At 38.1% G+C, this 18,010-nt stretch overlaps 1 protein-coding gene across 1 annotated transcript; it reads right to left on the bottom strand.

The window, feature by feature from the left end:
* Nucleotides 1-341: 341 nt before the first annotated feature.
* myl13 (myosin, light chain 13) lies at nt 342-4,793 on the bottom strand. The gene is made up of 5 exons (XM_057857364.1): nt 4,600-4,793; nt 1,940-1,967; nt 1,411-1,560; nt 1,102-1,275; nt 342-1,036 (listed from the first exon to the last, which is right to left on the bottom strand). The coding sequence occupies exons 1-5, from the start codon at nt 4,699-4,701 to the stop codon at nt 930-932; spliced, it is 561 nt and encodes a 186-aa protein (XP_057713347.1). The 5' UTR covers nt 4,702-4,793; the 3' UTR covers nt 342-929.
* Nucleotides 4,794-18,010: the final 13,217 nt, after the last annotated feature.

Here is an 18,010-nt window from a genome sequence, read left to right on the forward strand (position 1 = left end):
TTAACCGAAAAACTCTAATTTAGGCTGAAAGTTTTCAGTGCCGAATTTTCGACTGCATCTCTAATTTTTATGATCACAAAACTGATTTGACCAAAAAAAAAAAAAAAATCAACATGTGTTGACCCAGAATGGCCCCTAAATCGACAGGAAGTGAAATGGAATTGCTCCAAAATCAACAGTAAGTAACTTGAAATCCATGGAAGTTTATGGACATCAATCAATCAATCAGTCAATCAATCAGTCAATCAATCAATCAATCAATCAATCAATTAGCAATTTTATTTTCATACAAAAGGTGAACCTACTCATACGGTGCACTATATTGCATCAATGAACTGCATTTGTTATTTGTTCTTTATTATTGTAATTATTATTATTCATCTTCCATGGATCCTTCCAGGATCACGGGGTGCTGGAGCCTATCCCAGCTAATCATGGGCAGTAGACATCATGAATTAGTTTTTTTTTTTTAAATTGTATTTATTGTTTTATCATATTTTTCTTATATTTGTTTTATGAATGATGAATGCATACTTTCCTCGGGTATTATAGTATAATTTTGCTCAAGCAAAATAGGTTTGAAGTTAATAAGCACAACCAGAAATTATATACTGTATAAGGCACACTGGATTATAAGGAGCACTATCAATTTGGGGGAAAATAATAGTTTGAAAAATGGGGTCAAGGTCGAAATATACATACATAGAAAAAGATTATTCCCCATACAACCTTGCTGTATGAATTTGAAATGTTCTCTTTTTATTTCCTTCATTGCTTTACGTTATGAACAGTAGGAATCTCTTCCAAATATCACTAATAGGATTAGGACAAAACTTACTGCATAGAAAGATATTCACATTGATGATGTTCTTGTTTTTCCAATGTAGGGAAGCCAAATTTTCATCAATGACTCTGAAATCATGTTTTCTTCAAGAAGCCATAAGGTATTTAACAAAAGCTTCATAATTGATGCATCCGTTTGCATCCTCTTGGTTCTGCATCAGCTGCTCCACCTCATCTTCACGCATCCTTTCGCCTAAAAGACCTCCAGACTATCAGTTCATCCTCACAGCATATGGATTACAAAAACATGATGTTTACCCAGCGTGGCCAGGACGTGTCTCAGCTCCGCGCCCATGACTGTGCCGTTCCCCTCCTTGTCAAAAACTCGCAGGCCCTCCACAAAGTCCTCAAAGGTGCCTTGGTCTTTGGCCTTACAAATGTGCTGGTGAATGGGCAGGAACTGCTCAAAATCCAGCATTTTAGATTGCATGTCTACAGCAAAGGGGAATAAATTAGGAAGACATGCACACACACTCACTCTCACAGTGAGCTACTCTGAGCTAAAGAGTGTCAAATCAATCACGCACACTCCCAAACACACACAGTACACATAAACACCACACGTACCTTCAGCTTTTGGCCTCCCAAGCACGTACATGATCTCAGCATTGGTGGGATTCTGTCCCAATGCTCGGATTAGGTCGCCACACTGCTCGTAGGTGATTTTCATCTCGCTGTTGGGAGTCCTGTCAAACAGCTGGAAGGCATCTTTGAAGTCTTTTTTGGGGAAAAAAAAACTTTAATCATATTTCTCCCTCAACCATGACGTTTGAGAAGTCAAAATGACATCTCACTTTGATCTATCCTACCCTTATTTGCACCCATGAATGAGGAGACATTCTATGACAAAATGTCAAAATTCTGGATAGCTGGTTTTGATTTGAAAAAAGGTGTAAAAGTAGAATCCAGACAGACAACAAGCCTAAAGAGTTCAACCATTCATTTAAATTGAAGTTGTGATTCCAGAGCTTTTCAGTAACGCACTGGTCATCAGCTGCTGTCCCAATGTATTTCCACACATTAGCAAAGAGATTAGTCAGGGTACCACCTCAGTCTTCTACAAATAGCATGCAAGACGAGGGCCCTAAAAGCATACCTTCGATTTGCTCGGGGGTAAATTCCAGCTGTAGAAACAGAAAAGTCTTCATGTATCAGATTATAAAGGTGAAATGAAAAAAAAAAAACCACACACAAAAAAAAAAACCCCAACAAATAAAAAGCCGAGTGCCTCCACTGGATCGAGTTGCAGCCCTGCTGTCGTTGTGGTGCATTGTCACTGACCTTGACTCTGCTGTCCGCTACTGTCTATTGAATTTTAGGCCATGCTGTGTGGTTTAAGGTCCACGTGAGGACCATGATCTCAAATGTGCTGCTTTGATATTTAATACAAAGGAAATGGCCCAAAAATGTATCTAAAAAGTAGTAAAACAAATATTTCAAAAATGCAAAAAAAAAAAAAATATATATATATATATATATTTATGCAGTGCATAATTAATTAATTAATAATATAACTTTTTTCCTTCATTTTGAATCCTGCGGCTTATTTGTTGATTTATTTAGGTTAATAGGTAACACTTCATTTGACAACGGTGTCATAAGACTGTCATAAGATCGTCATAATTATGACATGTCACTATCATGGGCATTACTGAATGCTTATGACAGATGTCATTAAAGTCATCCGGCAAATAATGTCACTAACTCCATTTATGTCTTGCTTGGATCTTTTACATCTATTCAAAAGTGTAATAATTTGCCGGATAGCACTAAATGACATCTGTTATAAGCATTCATCGATGATCGTGACAGTGTGATGGCGCCACTGTCATATAAAGTGTTACCAAATACCATAACTAGCAATTAATGAAACAACTGGAACAGTAACTGAAGAAATAAGTAGCACAGAACATGAATTTTGATTATTTACATCTGTAGCACTGCAATGCATCCTAGGAGCCATGTTGGACAACAACAGTGTTGACAGTAGGTGGCAGCAGAGGTTGACTGTCTCCCCCAAGGGAGCAGTGATGGCCAAATGTAGCTTCTTGAAGCTTTGTAGCCAATTGGTTCAAAGCTTCATGGTGGTTCATTTGATCTTATGACAGTCATATGATGCCGTTGTCAAAGGTTTTACGGTTAATACCTTTTGGTGTAAATATTCCACAATGCAGTGCGTCTTAGCTATAAACACATGCCGTTTTTGTGGCAAATTTGGTGGGTGGCGGCTTGTAGTCAGGTGCGCCTTATAGTATTCTTGTTAAAAAAATATCACATGATAAAGGTGGCACAGTGGTTTGCACGCCCACCTAACAATTCAGAGATTGTGGTTTCAGTCTAACCTCGGACACTCTGATGAGGGCAGAAGTAACACACCGAAACATGTCAGGTAAATGAACAAAAAAAAAATCATTGTCTGTGAAAAAGGATCTCATCAAAGTAAAGAGAAGACAAAATGAATTCAATACAAAGTACTGTATGTAGTTTTTTTTACTTTTTTAAGTTACGTTACGTGTAAATAGTTCTAGTGTGTAAACTTTACTCAACTTGAATTAATATTTTTTGAGAGGACATGTTGCTTAATTTCTACAGAACGTGGTTACATATTTTGCATGTAAAAGGTTCGGATCGGAATTGCTTAAGCTAATCAAGGTGTTTATTAAGCCATACTTACCGTATTTTTCGGACTATAAGTCGCAGTTTCTTTCATAGTTTGGCTGTGGGTGCGACCTATACTCAGGAGCGACTTATGTGTGAAATTATTAACACATTATGATATCATTTCACATGTTATTTTGGTGTTTTGGAGTGACACTGATGGTTTGGTAAACTTGTTAGCATGTTCTTTATGCTATAGTGATCTGAATAACTCTTAATAGCTATGTTACGTGAACATACCGGCCACGTTCGCACGTTGTTCATGCATCGTGTAACATTATCATACTGTAAACTTAGCATGTTTTTCTCTATTGTATTTTTATTTTAAATTGCCTTTCAAGATGACATATCTGTTCTATGTGTTGGATTTTATCAAGTAAATTTCCCCCCAAAATGCGACTTATACTCCGGTGCAACTTATATATGTTTTTTTCCTCTTCGTTGGGCATTTTATTGCTGGTGCGACTTATACTCATGTGCTACTTATAGTCCGAAATATACAGTAAATCAATTAGGCATTTTGTATTTAAATACAAAACTTAATTCTTACTTAAAGCAGTTTTGTGTACCCACTTGAAATAAGATATTTGCATAAATACTATGTTTCATTTTTTTGAGTGCACTCCCTTTGAGCTCAAAAAATTATTCTGAGTTATACTGTATTTCTGTTTCTTTGTGCATGCTCGAAACAAAAAGCTTCATTCAATGAACTGATATAACATCACCCCTATACTCCATTGATTCTTTTTATTGCCATTTTGGACTTGATGACATCATTGCTCAGCATCCAGGTGCATGTTTTAGTCATTGTCTTCATTCACTCACAATAAAGTACTTTCATTCCAACAACAGTAACAGAATATTAGAGGAATTTCCTCATTTAAGACAAACAAACAAACAAACAAGAAAAAAAGATCTGTCATATTGTGGAATATTCTAGGAGAAAATTATGTTGTTACATGTTACCATGTTCTACTGTGGGTTAATTTCCATACACTCCAATGTCTGCAATTGCAACACTTAACGCAGATAAATCCCTTAAATTCCAGATGCTGTTTTTGTAATGAAGATTATGATTTATTTATTTGTTTTTTTTACCGTGATAGATGAGGGGTTGAACGCAGGAGTCGAAGGGCGTTCAGGTTGTGGCGGTTTGGGCGCAGCCACAGGTGCGGGCTCATCCTTCTTCTTTGGGGCCATGACAAGAGGGTGTCAGAAGGTGGCTTGCTCCAGCTAAAAGTGGCTGGCAGTGGCCAATTAGGTCTCTTTATCCAGTGCCCTCAGGTACCATTCCCACCCCTCACATGCTGGGTGACATGGCCATCAACTGTGGCAGCTCTATAAAAGGATATGGCTTTGAGTTTCTATTTAGGACCAAGATCTGAGTGGCTGGACAAATATCAACACAAGGCAGAATATTCTTGTTTTATGTCAGTGAAAAGTCAAAATACTATTTGCGAGTCAGTTTTTGAGTAAGATCAGTACAATGCAATGTTATAAAAAAAATACATACCATACACATTGCTGGGTTCTTGTCAATGTGTCAGTGTTAATGCAAAATTTTGGGCTGATGTAAAACCAAACATTAGCAATTCCAGTAATAATTATCAGTTTGTACTGTGTTGTTATGATTCACGGAAAAAGTTCCGCTTGTTCGACCATGCGTTAAAACAAATTTTTGACTAGCGGGAGCAACATCCATGAAATACGCATTAAGAACCAAAATAAATGTGTTTCTCTCTTACTGTGGTTTAAGCTAAAGAGACAGCTCATCGGAACGGAATTTATCTGTAGAAAATTATTATAATCAGCCATAAATTGGCTGCATATTTACTAGTTTATTCATTATGAGAGTTTGTCCTGTTCAAGAAGAAAAAAAAGTGTTCATTTTTTGGGTGAGTTTTGGTGATATTTAGTCAAGCAAGGAACTTACTTACCAAATGTATTCAAAATAAATAAATAATAAGAGAAAAAAAAAAGTAAAGATTCATCATGATAATTATAAATAAAAATAATAATGATATTAATAAAAACTGTTTTCTTTTAAATGTACCATATTAAGTCAGGGTAGTTCTTCAATCCCTTAAATAATGATAATAATCATAACATAATGCAAAATATATTAAACTTTAAGAGAGGCATATGAAAGTTGCATAAATATACTGTACAAAAAAATAATTATTTGAAAACACTATTTTTATCCATTTAATCATTTTAAGTCCCGCTTATCTTTGCTGACTTGGGTCAAAAGGCAGAACTGGTCACAACTGAGTGGAAACTGCACCCTAAAGGCCGAGTTATGCTTTTGCGGCAGACCTACGCCATCAAGGCAGACCCGATTTACGACATTCCGCCGTAGCCTGACGTGCACCTCCACAAAATCCTGACTAAGCGTGGTGACGTGGCGCAAATGGACTGTGATTAGTCCGCTCAGACTGTTGTTTCTGGTGTTCGGCCATTCCTTACTACACGGCGAAACGTCCTACACAATTCTCAGGGCGCTTGCGCATGCATTCACACGCATGCGCACATCGGTTAGAGGCGGCGATTACTCACTATTTTTGTTTTTATTTAGTTATTTAGAACCTTTTCACAGCCTCAAAGATACTTTTTGCATGTATTACCCTCTCATACTTTTAACCATTGTGTTTTTTTGTGTTAGCTTTGAAGCAGTTGACCACATTAGTCACGTAGCGTGTTTAAACCGTCCTTATTTGATATAACTACATTTAAGTATTTTCTGCAGGCATTTTTTTAGTACCTTATTCCTGTATGCATCTAAACAAAACAAGTTTAGAGCGCACGGTAGTACTTTAGGTGTCAAATTCGACTAATGTAGGACGTTTCGCCGATGTAGGATATTTTGGCAGAACACCGGTTCAGCGCGAAATCACCGCCATTTACATTCTTGCGCTACACTCAAAAATGGACCACGGCGATGAGAGGATCATCGAAAAGTTCAGCAAGTCCGACCACCTCTACAGTACAATGGTTCATCAAGGCATTATAAAGATTGCCAAATGGCAAGCAATTCATGGAAGGAGAGATCAGCGAATGCATAAAAAAATGGAGGAACCTCCGGGACAAGTATGTGTGTGTTTGGAAGCGAATGGCCATCCGAAGCGTTGACCTAGCCGGCCAAAAACTGCCAGCTTAATATCCCTTTATGTCGTATTTTTGATCGGTGCACTTTATCATTTACTTTGTGGAAATGTTAGCTGTGAGTCTGTGACTTATTTACATTTTACACTTCAAGTATATGAAGAATAAAGCACAGGTGTGTTGTCAAAAGAGTTGTCATGATGTTTAATTTTCACAACAGACAGTTTACACACTTGATACATCATCACTGATTGAGAGTACCTCGGTGCTTTTATGATAACGTGTTTACCATCAAGGCTTCCAACGCAGTTTGTGAAGTTCCATAGCCGCCAGAAATCTGCTACTGTGTCCAACTGGCTAGTTGTAGGACACGGCAAAAAAATCAGGCTGGAGGGCTGTCCAAAATTCTTTGAAGACCTCATGCAAAATGCTGGACACATTGCTTGACGCTAGTTTGAAGCGAGCTGTTGCAGCTTGCTGGCTTCCACCTGAGGCTAGAATTCGTAATGTGACTGCCAGTATCTGTGCGGCATCCACTGTCGGACAGACCACCGCCGCATCCATCTTCCGCATCGCCTGCGCCTCAACATTTGTATGATTAACATTTGTTGTTCAATGTTGATAAGCTGAAGATCCACATTCAAGCGTTCGATTTCCGTTGCCATTGTTGTCTAATTTCGTTGCCATTGTTGTCAAACTGGAAGAAAACTCAAGGAATTCATTCGACAAGAGTCCCCCAAAACCACACAAACACAACGCAACACCCCTCTAGTGGCTTGAGGGTGTATTATAGAGCAACGCGTTCCCTTGACGCAGAACTTGTCAATGCTTGTTGACGACGTAGGGTCTGCACCATCGCTACTCCGTCACCTCAACGCAGAAGCATTAATAAATTAAGATGCTAAGATGTGTTTTTATAAAAAAGCCTCAAAAATTCAGTCAGTCAGCAATAAAAATACAATAACAAATTAAATACAAGCAAAAAATGTACCTCACACCATTGAATTCACATACACAGTAGAGTGATCCTTCATTTTTCGCGGTTAATGGTTTTGTTTTTGTTTTTTGTGTTCAATATACTTATTCAGATTCAACAGCATTGGAAATAGATATATGAAAGAAATGTTTTCTTGTTTTTTTTTTTTTTTTAACCAAAGTATAATTAAAAAAAAAAAATAATAATATGTATATGGACTAGTATATATCTTTATAAGTGTTTTTTAAGCATGGCAAATGTAATAATTCTGATATAAAAGATATGTATATCTAAAAGAAAACAATGATTTGTACATGCATGCTCCCTCCTTGACTGACAATGATGATGATGATGAAACACCTATGCACTTCGATGAAGATGACACACCGCATTTGTGTCAAGGGAGCCTTACTCAGTACCTCAGAAATCCGCGAATCACTGAAAGGGCAAATTTCGAAGCGCAAATTGGCGAGAGATCTCTGTATATTATAATTAATTGTCGAGAATTTAAAATATTCCACAACGATAAAGGTTCCTGTACATTTTAGTAAATGTGAGAGCATTATAAATTTCACAGTGAAAAAAATTCCTCCATATGCTAGAGGTGTGCAGAATTTGTTTCTGATCCAATTTAGAATTGTAGTGCCTTGTCTTGATGGAGGTCAGTTCTCTCCTGACTGGGAAAGTAGTTCATCATTATTTCTAAATAGACAGCAGTGTAAATGCCAGGATGGAGTTGACATATGTCACAGCACAAGCGTCCCGCCCTGCCCACCGGGTGCTTGTCATGAAGACCACATGACCAGCTGCATCCCTTCAAGCTCAGTCCATACAAGACACCATGATATTCAGGCATAGGCCCCATTGTGTGACTGGCATGTGTTATGGAAAGCCTCCACTGAGGTGATTGTTTGTACGACCTTGGAAGCAGCTGTGCCCTCTCTAGTCGGAGTTACGCAAATCCCTCGGCACGGTTTGATACATGCCACTCAATGGAGTCAGTGTTATATATCGACACGCCGATTAACAAGACAATTTGTCTGTTGGTAGCTGAAAGCAGAGAGAGAGCGAACAAAGAATATTTTATGGTTTAATTTGGAAAATCCAGTGCCTGTCCTTCTTAATGAATTACTCAAACCAAACAAATCCCTATGAACTGCAAAAAATCCATAAAAACAAATGTCTTTGGAGAGCTTCTTCAGAGGGATGAAAAGGCTCAGGGGAATGGTCCTAAAAGATTATCACGAACGATTCTCCTGTGGGGTGGGTGTGTTTATATGGATTATTCCTCCCAGATCTATTTGGGGCAGACACTTGTTAATAATACATTTTCTAAAGCTGCCAATTGTAAATCCTTGTCTGCGTGATCAAAACCGAGTTCGCCCGTGACATGAGGTGGACCATGAATTTTATGATTAGATTTCTTAACGTCATCAAATGGACTGGGAATTGGCTGTCAGTGAGGTCGATTCAAGAGCCTCCTTCAAGAATGATGGAAGAGCAAGGAGGAGACCAAACTTAGAGGAGCTGTGACAGGTTTTGCACATTGCCTTGAAGTGGAAATGGTTGCAAAAGGTGTATAATTCATTGTTTTTTCAGGAAGCATATTGAGATTAACCTGTTTTTAAATCAGTTTGTCCTTGATTTGTGCATGTGATCAGTACTGTTTACCAGGAGGCAGCAATGCAAATAGGTTGTGTCCAGGTTTTTTCCATTGTGATGTTAGTTGAGGCTCTGCTGAAGTAGTGTGAGGTTAAAAAACAACGGTGAAACTGGTCAGCAGTCTGAAAACTTGCAAAAGTGTAACAAATTTTACACTAAAGGGGAGCCAGACGCTTCATGTAAAAATGTGCATATTATGAATTAATCAGTTGTACTTAAATCAAACAGATGACACAGTATAATAATGCATTTTATTAGCAGAATTATCCAGTGTCTCAATATTAATCAGAGAACTGTGTTTGATTAGTGATGGCACATACAACACATTCTTAGTCCCTATTTAATCTTCTCTCGACCTACTTCGAGAACTTAGTCGCCTACATTTCTTTGATTGCCTAAAGGCAGATAACAGATTATGAGCTTGTACTAGATATGCTGATCTCCTGTCCAAAGATTCAACATACCGATGAGAATTAATGAGAGACGATAACAAATTAGCTGCATCAACAGTATTCATAATGGAATAGGAACCGCTCCTATCTGTACTCAAACCCATCTGACTTTATGTGAGCACCTTTAAGCCTTTATAGGGCTTTTTATAGATGTTTATTATTGTGTTTTTGTGTGTGTTTTATGAACAAAAACAACAATTAAATTAAAAAATATTTTTTTTTTAAATTAAATTCGAACAAAAACAAAGTGAATATAAAACTGAAACCCACTCTGGGTATAACCCCTAATAACGTTGATAAACAATTTATAAAATAGCATTAAGAACAAATAGCATTTTTTAAAATCTTTTTTTGTCTTTAAGCCCAAAAAATCTTTAAATAAATTACAAGAATATCTGTTGTATTGTTGTTAGCATTTTTCAATTATACAAGAAATCTGAATAAATGAGAGAATGTTTACCGTTTTCCTTCATTTTGTCATTGTTATTCATTGTTATTATTACTATCTTTTTAAATTCAAGTAAAGAGATTATTACCTCATTGCCTACAATTGACAATGATAGACGCGCATTTCATTCAAACTAGGGGGACTGGCTATGAATGCTAATGCATAGACTTCGTAATATTGGGGCCCATTTTTAAAAACTTCAAATTCAAATATGTTCAAAACCATAGCTGCTACCAACCTAAAACCAAAACAGGCACCTCTGCCTTAGTCATATATGAGTCTCCATGAGCAGCGGCATCAAAAAATTCAAAGTCGTTCCCGTATAAAACTACGATTAGTTATTTATTATATACGTATAACAAAACTTAAAATGGCTATAAAACTCTCAAAATTGACACTAGATGCACAAAAATCACCAAATGCAGAGATAATCACCTATATTTTCAGGATCAATAGCAATATTTAACATATCATATTAACATATCAAGTTTTTGCCCAAAATAGCAACTATTTAAAAGCAAATTTTTCTTTATTTACTGCACGTTTTCAACAGCTAATAAATCACTGTTTTCACATCAGAAACTTATTACTGTAGGAAAACATGCAGAATCAATTATAAATAATTTACTATAAATAATTTATAGCTAGATTATTAATAGATTCTATATACAATTACAATTTATTATAGTATAGAATAGCCCTTTATTGTCATTATACAGCTGTACAATGAAAATGTGGAGCATCTCCCTTTACAGTGCAGGATAAAATAAGTTAAAATCTCAAAAGTGACTTGCAAGTATAAAGTATAAAATCTAAATAAACATGAATATAAAATTCTTATGAAATAGTCCTATAATTCAGGCAGTGCATCGATGTCGTGTTTCCAGGATGTGAGCCTCGTCTTTCAACAATCACATAGCCTTTTTATATGCCTTGCATTTTCTGGTCAGCTTTCTGTTCCTCGCCGTCTCATTTCTGCCCTCCTCGACTCTGCTCCTTTTCCTGCCGGCCGGCCACTCCAAGGCCTTGTTCTTCGTCGCTTCTGAAGTCACATCCTTGAAGAAGTTCGCACCAAAACAGTTGAAGAGGGACCGCCAGGAACTCCACCAGGTGCTCTTGTGCTTCCTGCACATCAGGGTGTCCCACAGTGACATTCAAAAGGACGCCATGTGTGCCATGGGGAGATATGGCCACTTGAGGACCGCCCGGCCCGTCTCCAGGTCTCCCTTGTCCTCTGGAACATCTCCAGGAGGTCGGCACTGTGTGTCCCTGTGTTCGTCCTTGCCCGTGGTCATGGCGAGGATCCTAAGCATGGCGACCGTGCTGGGGATGACGACCGCCAAAATGAGCCCGACGCTCTAGCTGGATCGAAGAAAGTGCCAGCACCTTCTAGTTCAACTTGTAGCCGGCATTGACAGACTTGTAGTTCTCCCACCTGGCCAGCACCTTCCGGCTCGAGAATCGGGCCTTCCTCAACCTCTCGGGCTCCTAAAAAACATATTTGTTTTAGAAAGATAGGTGTTTTGAATCGTTTTTTTAATAAAGTGAATAATGCTGGACACTTACTTCAGCCCCAGGACACCTGGGCAGCACCATACAGCAGTTATTGTGGAAGCTGCTGTAGATGTTCTACCAAAGGTGCACAGGGTCAAAGTAGACGAAGATCTGCTTGTTGCCGTCGGCGTAGGACCATGGTGTTTCACTGAAAGTTATTAGATTGAAATGTTACATAAAATAAAACACGTAAAAGCTGATTGTTTTTTAATATGGACGTAGGAATGAAATAATAAAATCTAGTGATACAAAATCCAACATGGCCGCCGTAGCAAAACAATGAGCTTTTCCCGTGGAAAATTCTTGTGAATGAATTCTTTTTAGAAATGGACGTAAAACATTCTCGATTCCTACGTTAAAAGCAAAAAAAAAAAAAAAAAAAACGTGCACGTAGCATTTATTTTGCGTAAATATTGCGAACTATGAGGCTAGTCAGTTACGACAATTAGCCCCGCCATGTGTAAAGAAAGAGCATCGAAAATTCTCGTGAATTAATGCTTAAATCACTGAATTCTTTATAGATATGGACGTAAAACAGTCTCGATTCTTGGTAAGCAAAAAACTGGGCAGTTCGCAGTTATTTGACGTAAATATTGAGAGATATAATGCCAACGCTGTGCCTGCTAATATCTCCCATTGTTTTTTTTTCCCACAACGTTTCAAAATGCATGCATGGTACAAAAAATATAATAATTACCTTGAATGCTCGAACAAATCACTCCTGAGACAATCCTTTCTGTCTGTTTGGATGCGGTACAGCTTTCGTACTTTTTAAAAAATCTGGCTTAAATCCCTGCTGCATGTGCTGACTCCAACCTACTACTAAAAGAAGCGAGTTTGGTCCAGCCCCCTACGGGAAGACGTTACGCAGTGAATGCCAAATGTGTCCAGTCAAGTAATTTTAAAGTCTATGGCTAATGCTTCCGGTCAAACATGACTGGATGTCCAGCGCTGTCAATCTCAGCAAACGAGTTATGAGTTTCTTGAATAGGGCTAACGAAATACAGATACCTTCTTAAAAAACAAAACAAAAATAAAAAAAACATCCTAATTATACGGAAGACAGGGGGGCAATGGTTGGTCATAGTTCTTTATAATTCTCACTTATAAATTCAGAATAAAGTAAGACAGACCCCCCCCACCCCCTCACCCACTGGCACTAATCGTATTCTGAATAATTATGTAACGGTGTTGGCTCCTGTTACATTTGACATCACAATTATGCAGTTTGTGACTCAGCCCAACTCATGTGTATTGTTGACAGCACACAGTTAAGGACTTTGAATCATAAATATTAAACATGTTTCCCATGAACAGTTTTCTCTGCAGAGCCACAGGAAAATAACACTCATAACACATTTCACGCATTCCCTCAGGATGATCTTCAGAGAAACTCTTGCTAATTCTGATACAATTAGGGCAGATTTCTAGTGTGTGTTCAATAAGTGACTTCAATCATTAAGGCAGCACTTCTGACAAATTGTCCAACTGTTGCCCCTTTGAATTTTCAACAGTAAATGATCTTAATTTCCTGCAACTTTTTTGCCATGAGCAATTTCATTATTGCTATAAAAATCATACATGATTAATAAAATAAAATATTTTTATATACATAAACATTTTCAAGCCACGCTATATTCAATTACGATAGTGTAAATTACACTAATCGTGTTATTTCAATTATATCAAATAGGAATTTATCATATTTATATTACGTACAGTAATATTACGCATATATTAGTCACTCACATCAATGGATCCACGACACTACAATGTACACAAAGGGTTCTATAAAGTATACTATAAACAACATGCATTAAAATATTTTAACATCCGTTTCGTTATAAATTCTAAAGACTTTGGAATCCTTTCTCGTTATAAACTGTAAAGACTTTGGAAATACTTTCCTTAGAATACTAGTAGTGTATGGACAGTAATAACGTTTTTGGGGAAAGAAAAAATTGGCAGGCTGCATTTTTTTCAAACAGTTGTAAGTCCTGTCTTTAACCACATGGGAGAGCTGTTGTTCTTTTTCATTTCTTCTGGTTAATATACAGGAGATCGCGCTCAAATGTCAGCAGTTTATTAAATGTGCTTTACATTCATATGATAAAATTATAATAATACATCTAATTTTTACGAATAAGAAAAATAGGAAAATAAACAATATTTTGAACACATTTTGATTTCTCTTTATCCACCAAAACGTATGTGTATATACACTCACCGGCCACTTTATTAGGTACACCTGTCCAACTGCTCGTTAACACTTAATTTCTAATCAGCCAATCACATGGCGGAAACTCAGTGCATTTAGGCATGTAGACGTGGTTTAAGAAAATCTCCTGCAGTTCAAACCGAGCATCAGTATGGGGAAGAAAGGTGATTTGAATGACTTTGAACGTGGCATGGTTGTTGGTGCCAGAAGGGCTGGTCTAAGTATTTCAGAAACTGCTGATCTACTGGGATTTTCACGCACAACCATCTCTAGGGTTTACAGAGAATGGTCCGAAAAAGAAAAAATATTCAGTGAGCGGCAGTTCTGTGGGCGGAAATGCCTTGTTGATGCCAGAGGTCAGAGGAGAATGGCCAGACTGGTTCGAGCTGATAGAAAGGCAACAGTGACTCAAATAACCACCCTTTACATCCAAGGTAGGCAGAAAAGCATCTCTGAATGCAGAGTACGTCGAACTTTGAGGCAGATGGGCTACAGCAGCAGAAGACCACGCCGGGTGCCACTCCTTTCAGCTAAAAACAGGAAACTGAGGCTACAATTTGCACAAGCTCATCGAAATTGGACAATAGAAGACTGGAAAAAGGTTGCCTGGTCTGATGAGTCGCGATTTCTGCTGCGACATTCGGATGGTAGGGTCAGAATTTGGCGTCAACAACATGAAAGCATGGATCCATCCTGCCTTGTATCAACGGTTCAGGCTGGTGGTGGTGGTGTAATGGTGTGGGGAATATTTTCTTGGCACTCTTTGGGCCCCTTAGTACCAATTGAGCATCGTTGGAATGCCACAGCCTACCTGAGTCCATGTCCATCCCTTTATGAACACAATGTACCCAACTTCTGATGGCTACTTTCAGCAGGATAATGCGCCATGTCATAAAGCTGGAATCATCTCAGACTGGTTTCTTGAACATGACAATGAGTTTACTGTACTAAACCTCCACAGTCACCAGATCTCAATCCAATAGAGAATCTTTGGGATGTGGTGGAACGGGAGAGTCGCATCATGGATGTGCAGCCGACAAATCTGCACCAACTGTGTGATGCCGTCATGTCAATATGGACATAACTCTCTGAGGAATGCTTCCAGCACCTTGTTGAATCTATGCCACGAAGAATTGAGGCAGTTCTGAAGGCAAAATGGGGTCCAACCAGTTATTAGCATGGTGTACCTAATAAAGTGGCCAGTGAGTATACACACACACACACACACACACACACACACACACACACACACACACACACACACATATATATATATATATATATATATATATATATATATATGAAATCAACACTAAAAACAACAGCACTATACTAAATACATTTTTATGAATGTTGCATAACATAACCGCATAGATTTCTACAGAAAATAAATTCATAAATAAAGGTTAAAAAAATATATAAGAAGACATTGTCACTGTCAGGTGGAATTCCTGACCTACTGTAGTTGTTTTATTATGCCTTAAAAATCTGTCATATACAGTATCATTGTGCATTCATCTCACCAGTCACAAAACAAGAGTAGGACATTAATTTTGCCGAAAATTTCTCAAGCTTCTTTCTACAACTAAGCATTACAGCAGTCAATATTCTTTAAATGATTAATCTTGCACACAAATACAGTGGGGCAAATAAGTCAACTACCAATTGTGCAAGTTCTCCTACTTGAAAAGATTAGAGAGGCCTGTAATTGTCAACATGGGTAAACCTCAACCATGAGAGAGAGAATGTGGGGGGGAAAAAACATATAAAATCACATTGTTTGATTTTAAACAATTTATTTCCAAATTAGAGTAGAAAATAAGTATTCGGTCACCTAAAAACAAGCAAGATTTCATGCTGTCAAAGAGGTATAACTTCTTCTAATGTCCACAACCTAATTCAGTCACAGTCCAAACTCCACTATGGCCAAGACCAAAGAAAGGAAAATTGTAGACCTGCACCAGGCTGGGAAGACTGAATCTGCAATAGGTAAAACGCTTGGTGTAAAGAAATCAACAGTGGGATTATCATTATTATTAGAAAATGGAGGACATACAAGACCACTGATAAGCTCCCTCAATCTGGGGCTCCATGCAAGATCTCACCCCGTGGCGTCAAAATGGTAACAAGAACAGTGAGCAAAAATCCCAGAACCACACGGAGGGACCTAGTGAATGACCTAAAGAGAGCTGGGACCACAGTAACAAAGGCTACTATCAGTAACTTAATGCGCCACCAGGGACTCAAATCCTGCACTGCTAGACGTGTCCCCCTGCTGAAGAAAGTACACGTCCAGGCCCATCTGCGGTTACTTAGAGAGCATTTGGATGATCCAGAAGAGGACTGGGAGAATGTGTTATGGTCAGATGAAACAAAAATAGAACTTTATGGTAGAAACACAGGTTCTCGTGTTTGGAGGAGAAAGAATACTGAATTGCATCTGAAGAACACCATACCCACTGTGAAGCATGGTGGTGGAAACATCATGCTTTGGGGCTGTTTTCTGCAAAGGGACCAGGATGACTGATCTGTCTAAAGGAAATAATGAATGGGGCACTGTATCGAGAGCTTTTGAGTGAAAATCTCCTTCCGTCAGCAAGGGCATTGAAGATGAGACGTGGCTGGGTCTTTCAGCATGACAATGATCCTAAACACACAGCCAGGGCAACAAAGGAGTGGCTTCATAAGAAGCATTTCAAGGTCCTGGAGTGGCTTAGCTAGTCTCCTGATCTCAACCCCATTGAAAATCAGTGGAGGGAGTTGAAAGTCCATGTTGCCCAACGACAACCCCAAAACATCACTGCTCCAGAGGAGATCTGCATGGAGGAATGGCCCAAAATACCAGCAACAGTGTGTGAAAAGCTTGTGAAGAGTTACAGAAAACGTTTGGCCTCCGTTATTGCCAACAAAGGGTACATAACAAAGTATTGAGATGAACTTTTGGTATTGACCAATACTTATTTTCCACCATGATTTTCAAATAAATTCTTTAAAAATCAAACAATGTGATTTTCTGTTTTTTTTTTTTTTTTTTTCACATTCTCTCTCTCATGGTTGAGGTTTACATATGTTGACAATTACAGGCCTCTCTAATATTTTCAAGTGGGAGAACTTGCACAATTAGTGGTTGACTAAATACTTATTTGCCCCACTGTATACAGTATATGCTTGGAACTGGAATGTTTTGAACAGTGTCCAGCTTCAAAGCGCCAGTGTGGATCTACCTCGCCATACGCCTTAAATCGAAGCCAGCAGCAGATTAAGGATTTGGCTTGCTATACCCTTAAGGATCCACCTAAAAGATTGCATGTTTGTTCTTATCATTTCGTTGATCGTTCATGGACAAAATTCTAACAATCTGTGCAGCCTGTCAAATTTACTTGACTGGATACATTTGGTATTCACTATGAAATGTCAGCCCGTAGGGGGCTGGACCAAACTCGCTTCATTTAGTACAGTAGTAGCATGTCGGAGTCAGCACATGCAGCAAGGATTTAAGCCAGATTTTTTAAAAAGTACGAAAGCTGTCCCGCATACAAACAGGAAGGATTGTTTCAGGAGTGATTTGTTCAAGGATTTAAGGAAGTTATATATTTTTCGTACCATGCATGCATTTTGAGACGTAGAAAAAAATTAATGGGAGAAATTAGCAGCCACAGTATTGCCATTATACCTCGCAATATTTACGTAAAATAACTGCCAACTGCCGTTTCTTTGATTTAAACCAAGAATCTAGCCTGTTTTACATCCATATCGATAAAGAATTCAGTGATTTAAGGATTTATTCACGCAAGAATTATCAACGGAAAAAGCTGTTTCTTTACACGTGGAGGGGGCCAATTTTCATAACTGACTAGCCTTTTACAATATTGACACAAAACAAATGCTATCTGCACGTTTTTTTTTTTTTTTTGCTTTTAACATATAAATCGAGAATGTTTTACGTCCATATCTATAAATAATTCAGGGGTTTAACCATTTATTCACAAGAATTTCAACGTAAAATGCTCTTCGCAGTAGTATGGCAGCGCCACAGTGAACTTAAAGACGAGTGGCACATTTGTACGGTGGCCGAGTGGTGTCAGGCGAAATGCATA

This window comes from Corythoichthys intestinalis, chromosome 14, assembly GCF_030265065.1.
Source record: "Corythoichthys intestinalis isolate RoL2023-P3 chromosome 14, ASM3026506v1, whole genome shotgun sequence".
Classification (NCBI taxonomy): Eukaryota; Metazoa; Chordata; class Actinopteri; order Syngnathiformes; family Syngnathidae; genus Corythoichthys; species Corythoichthys intestinalis.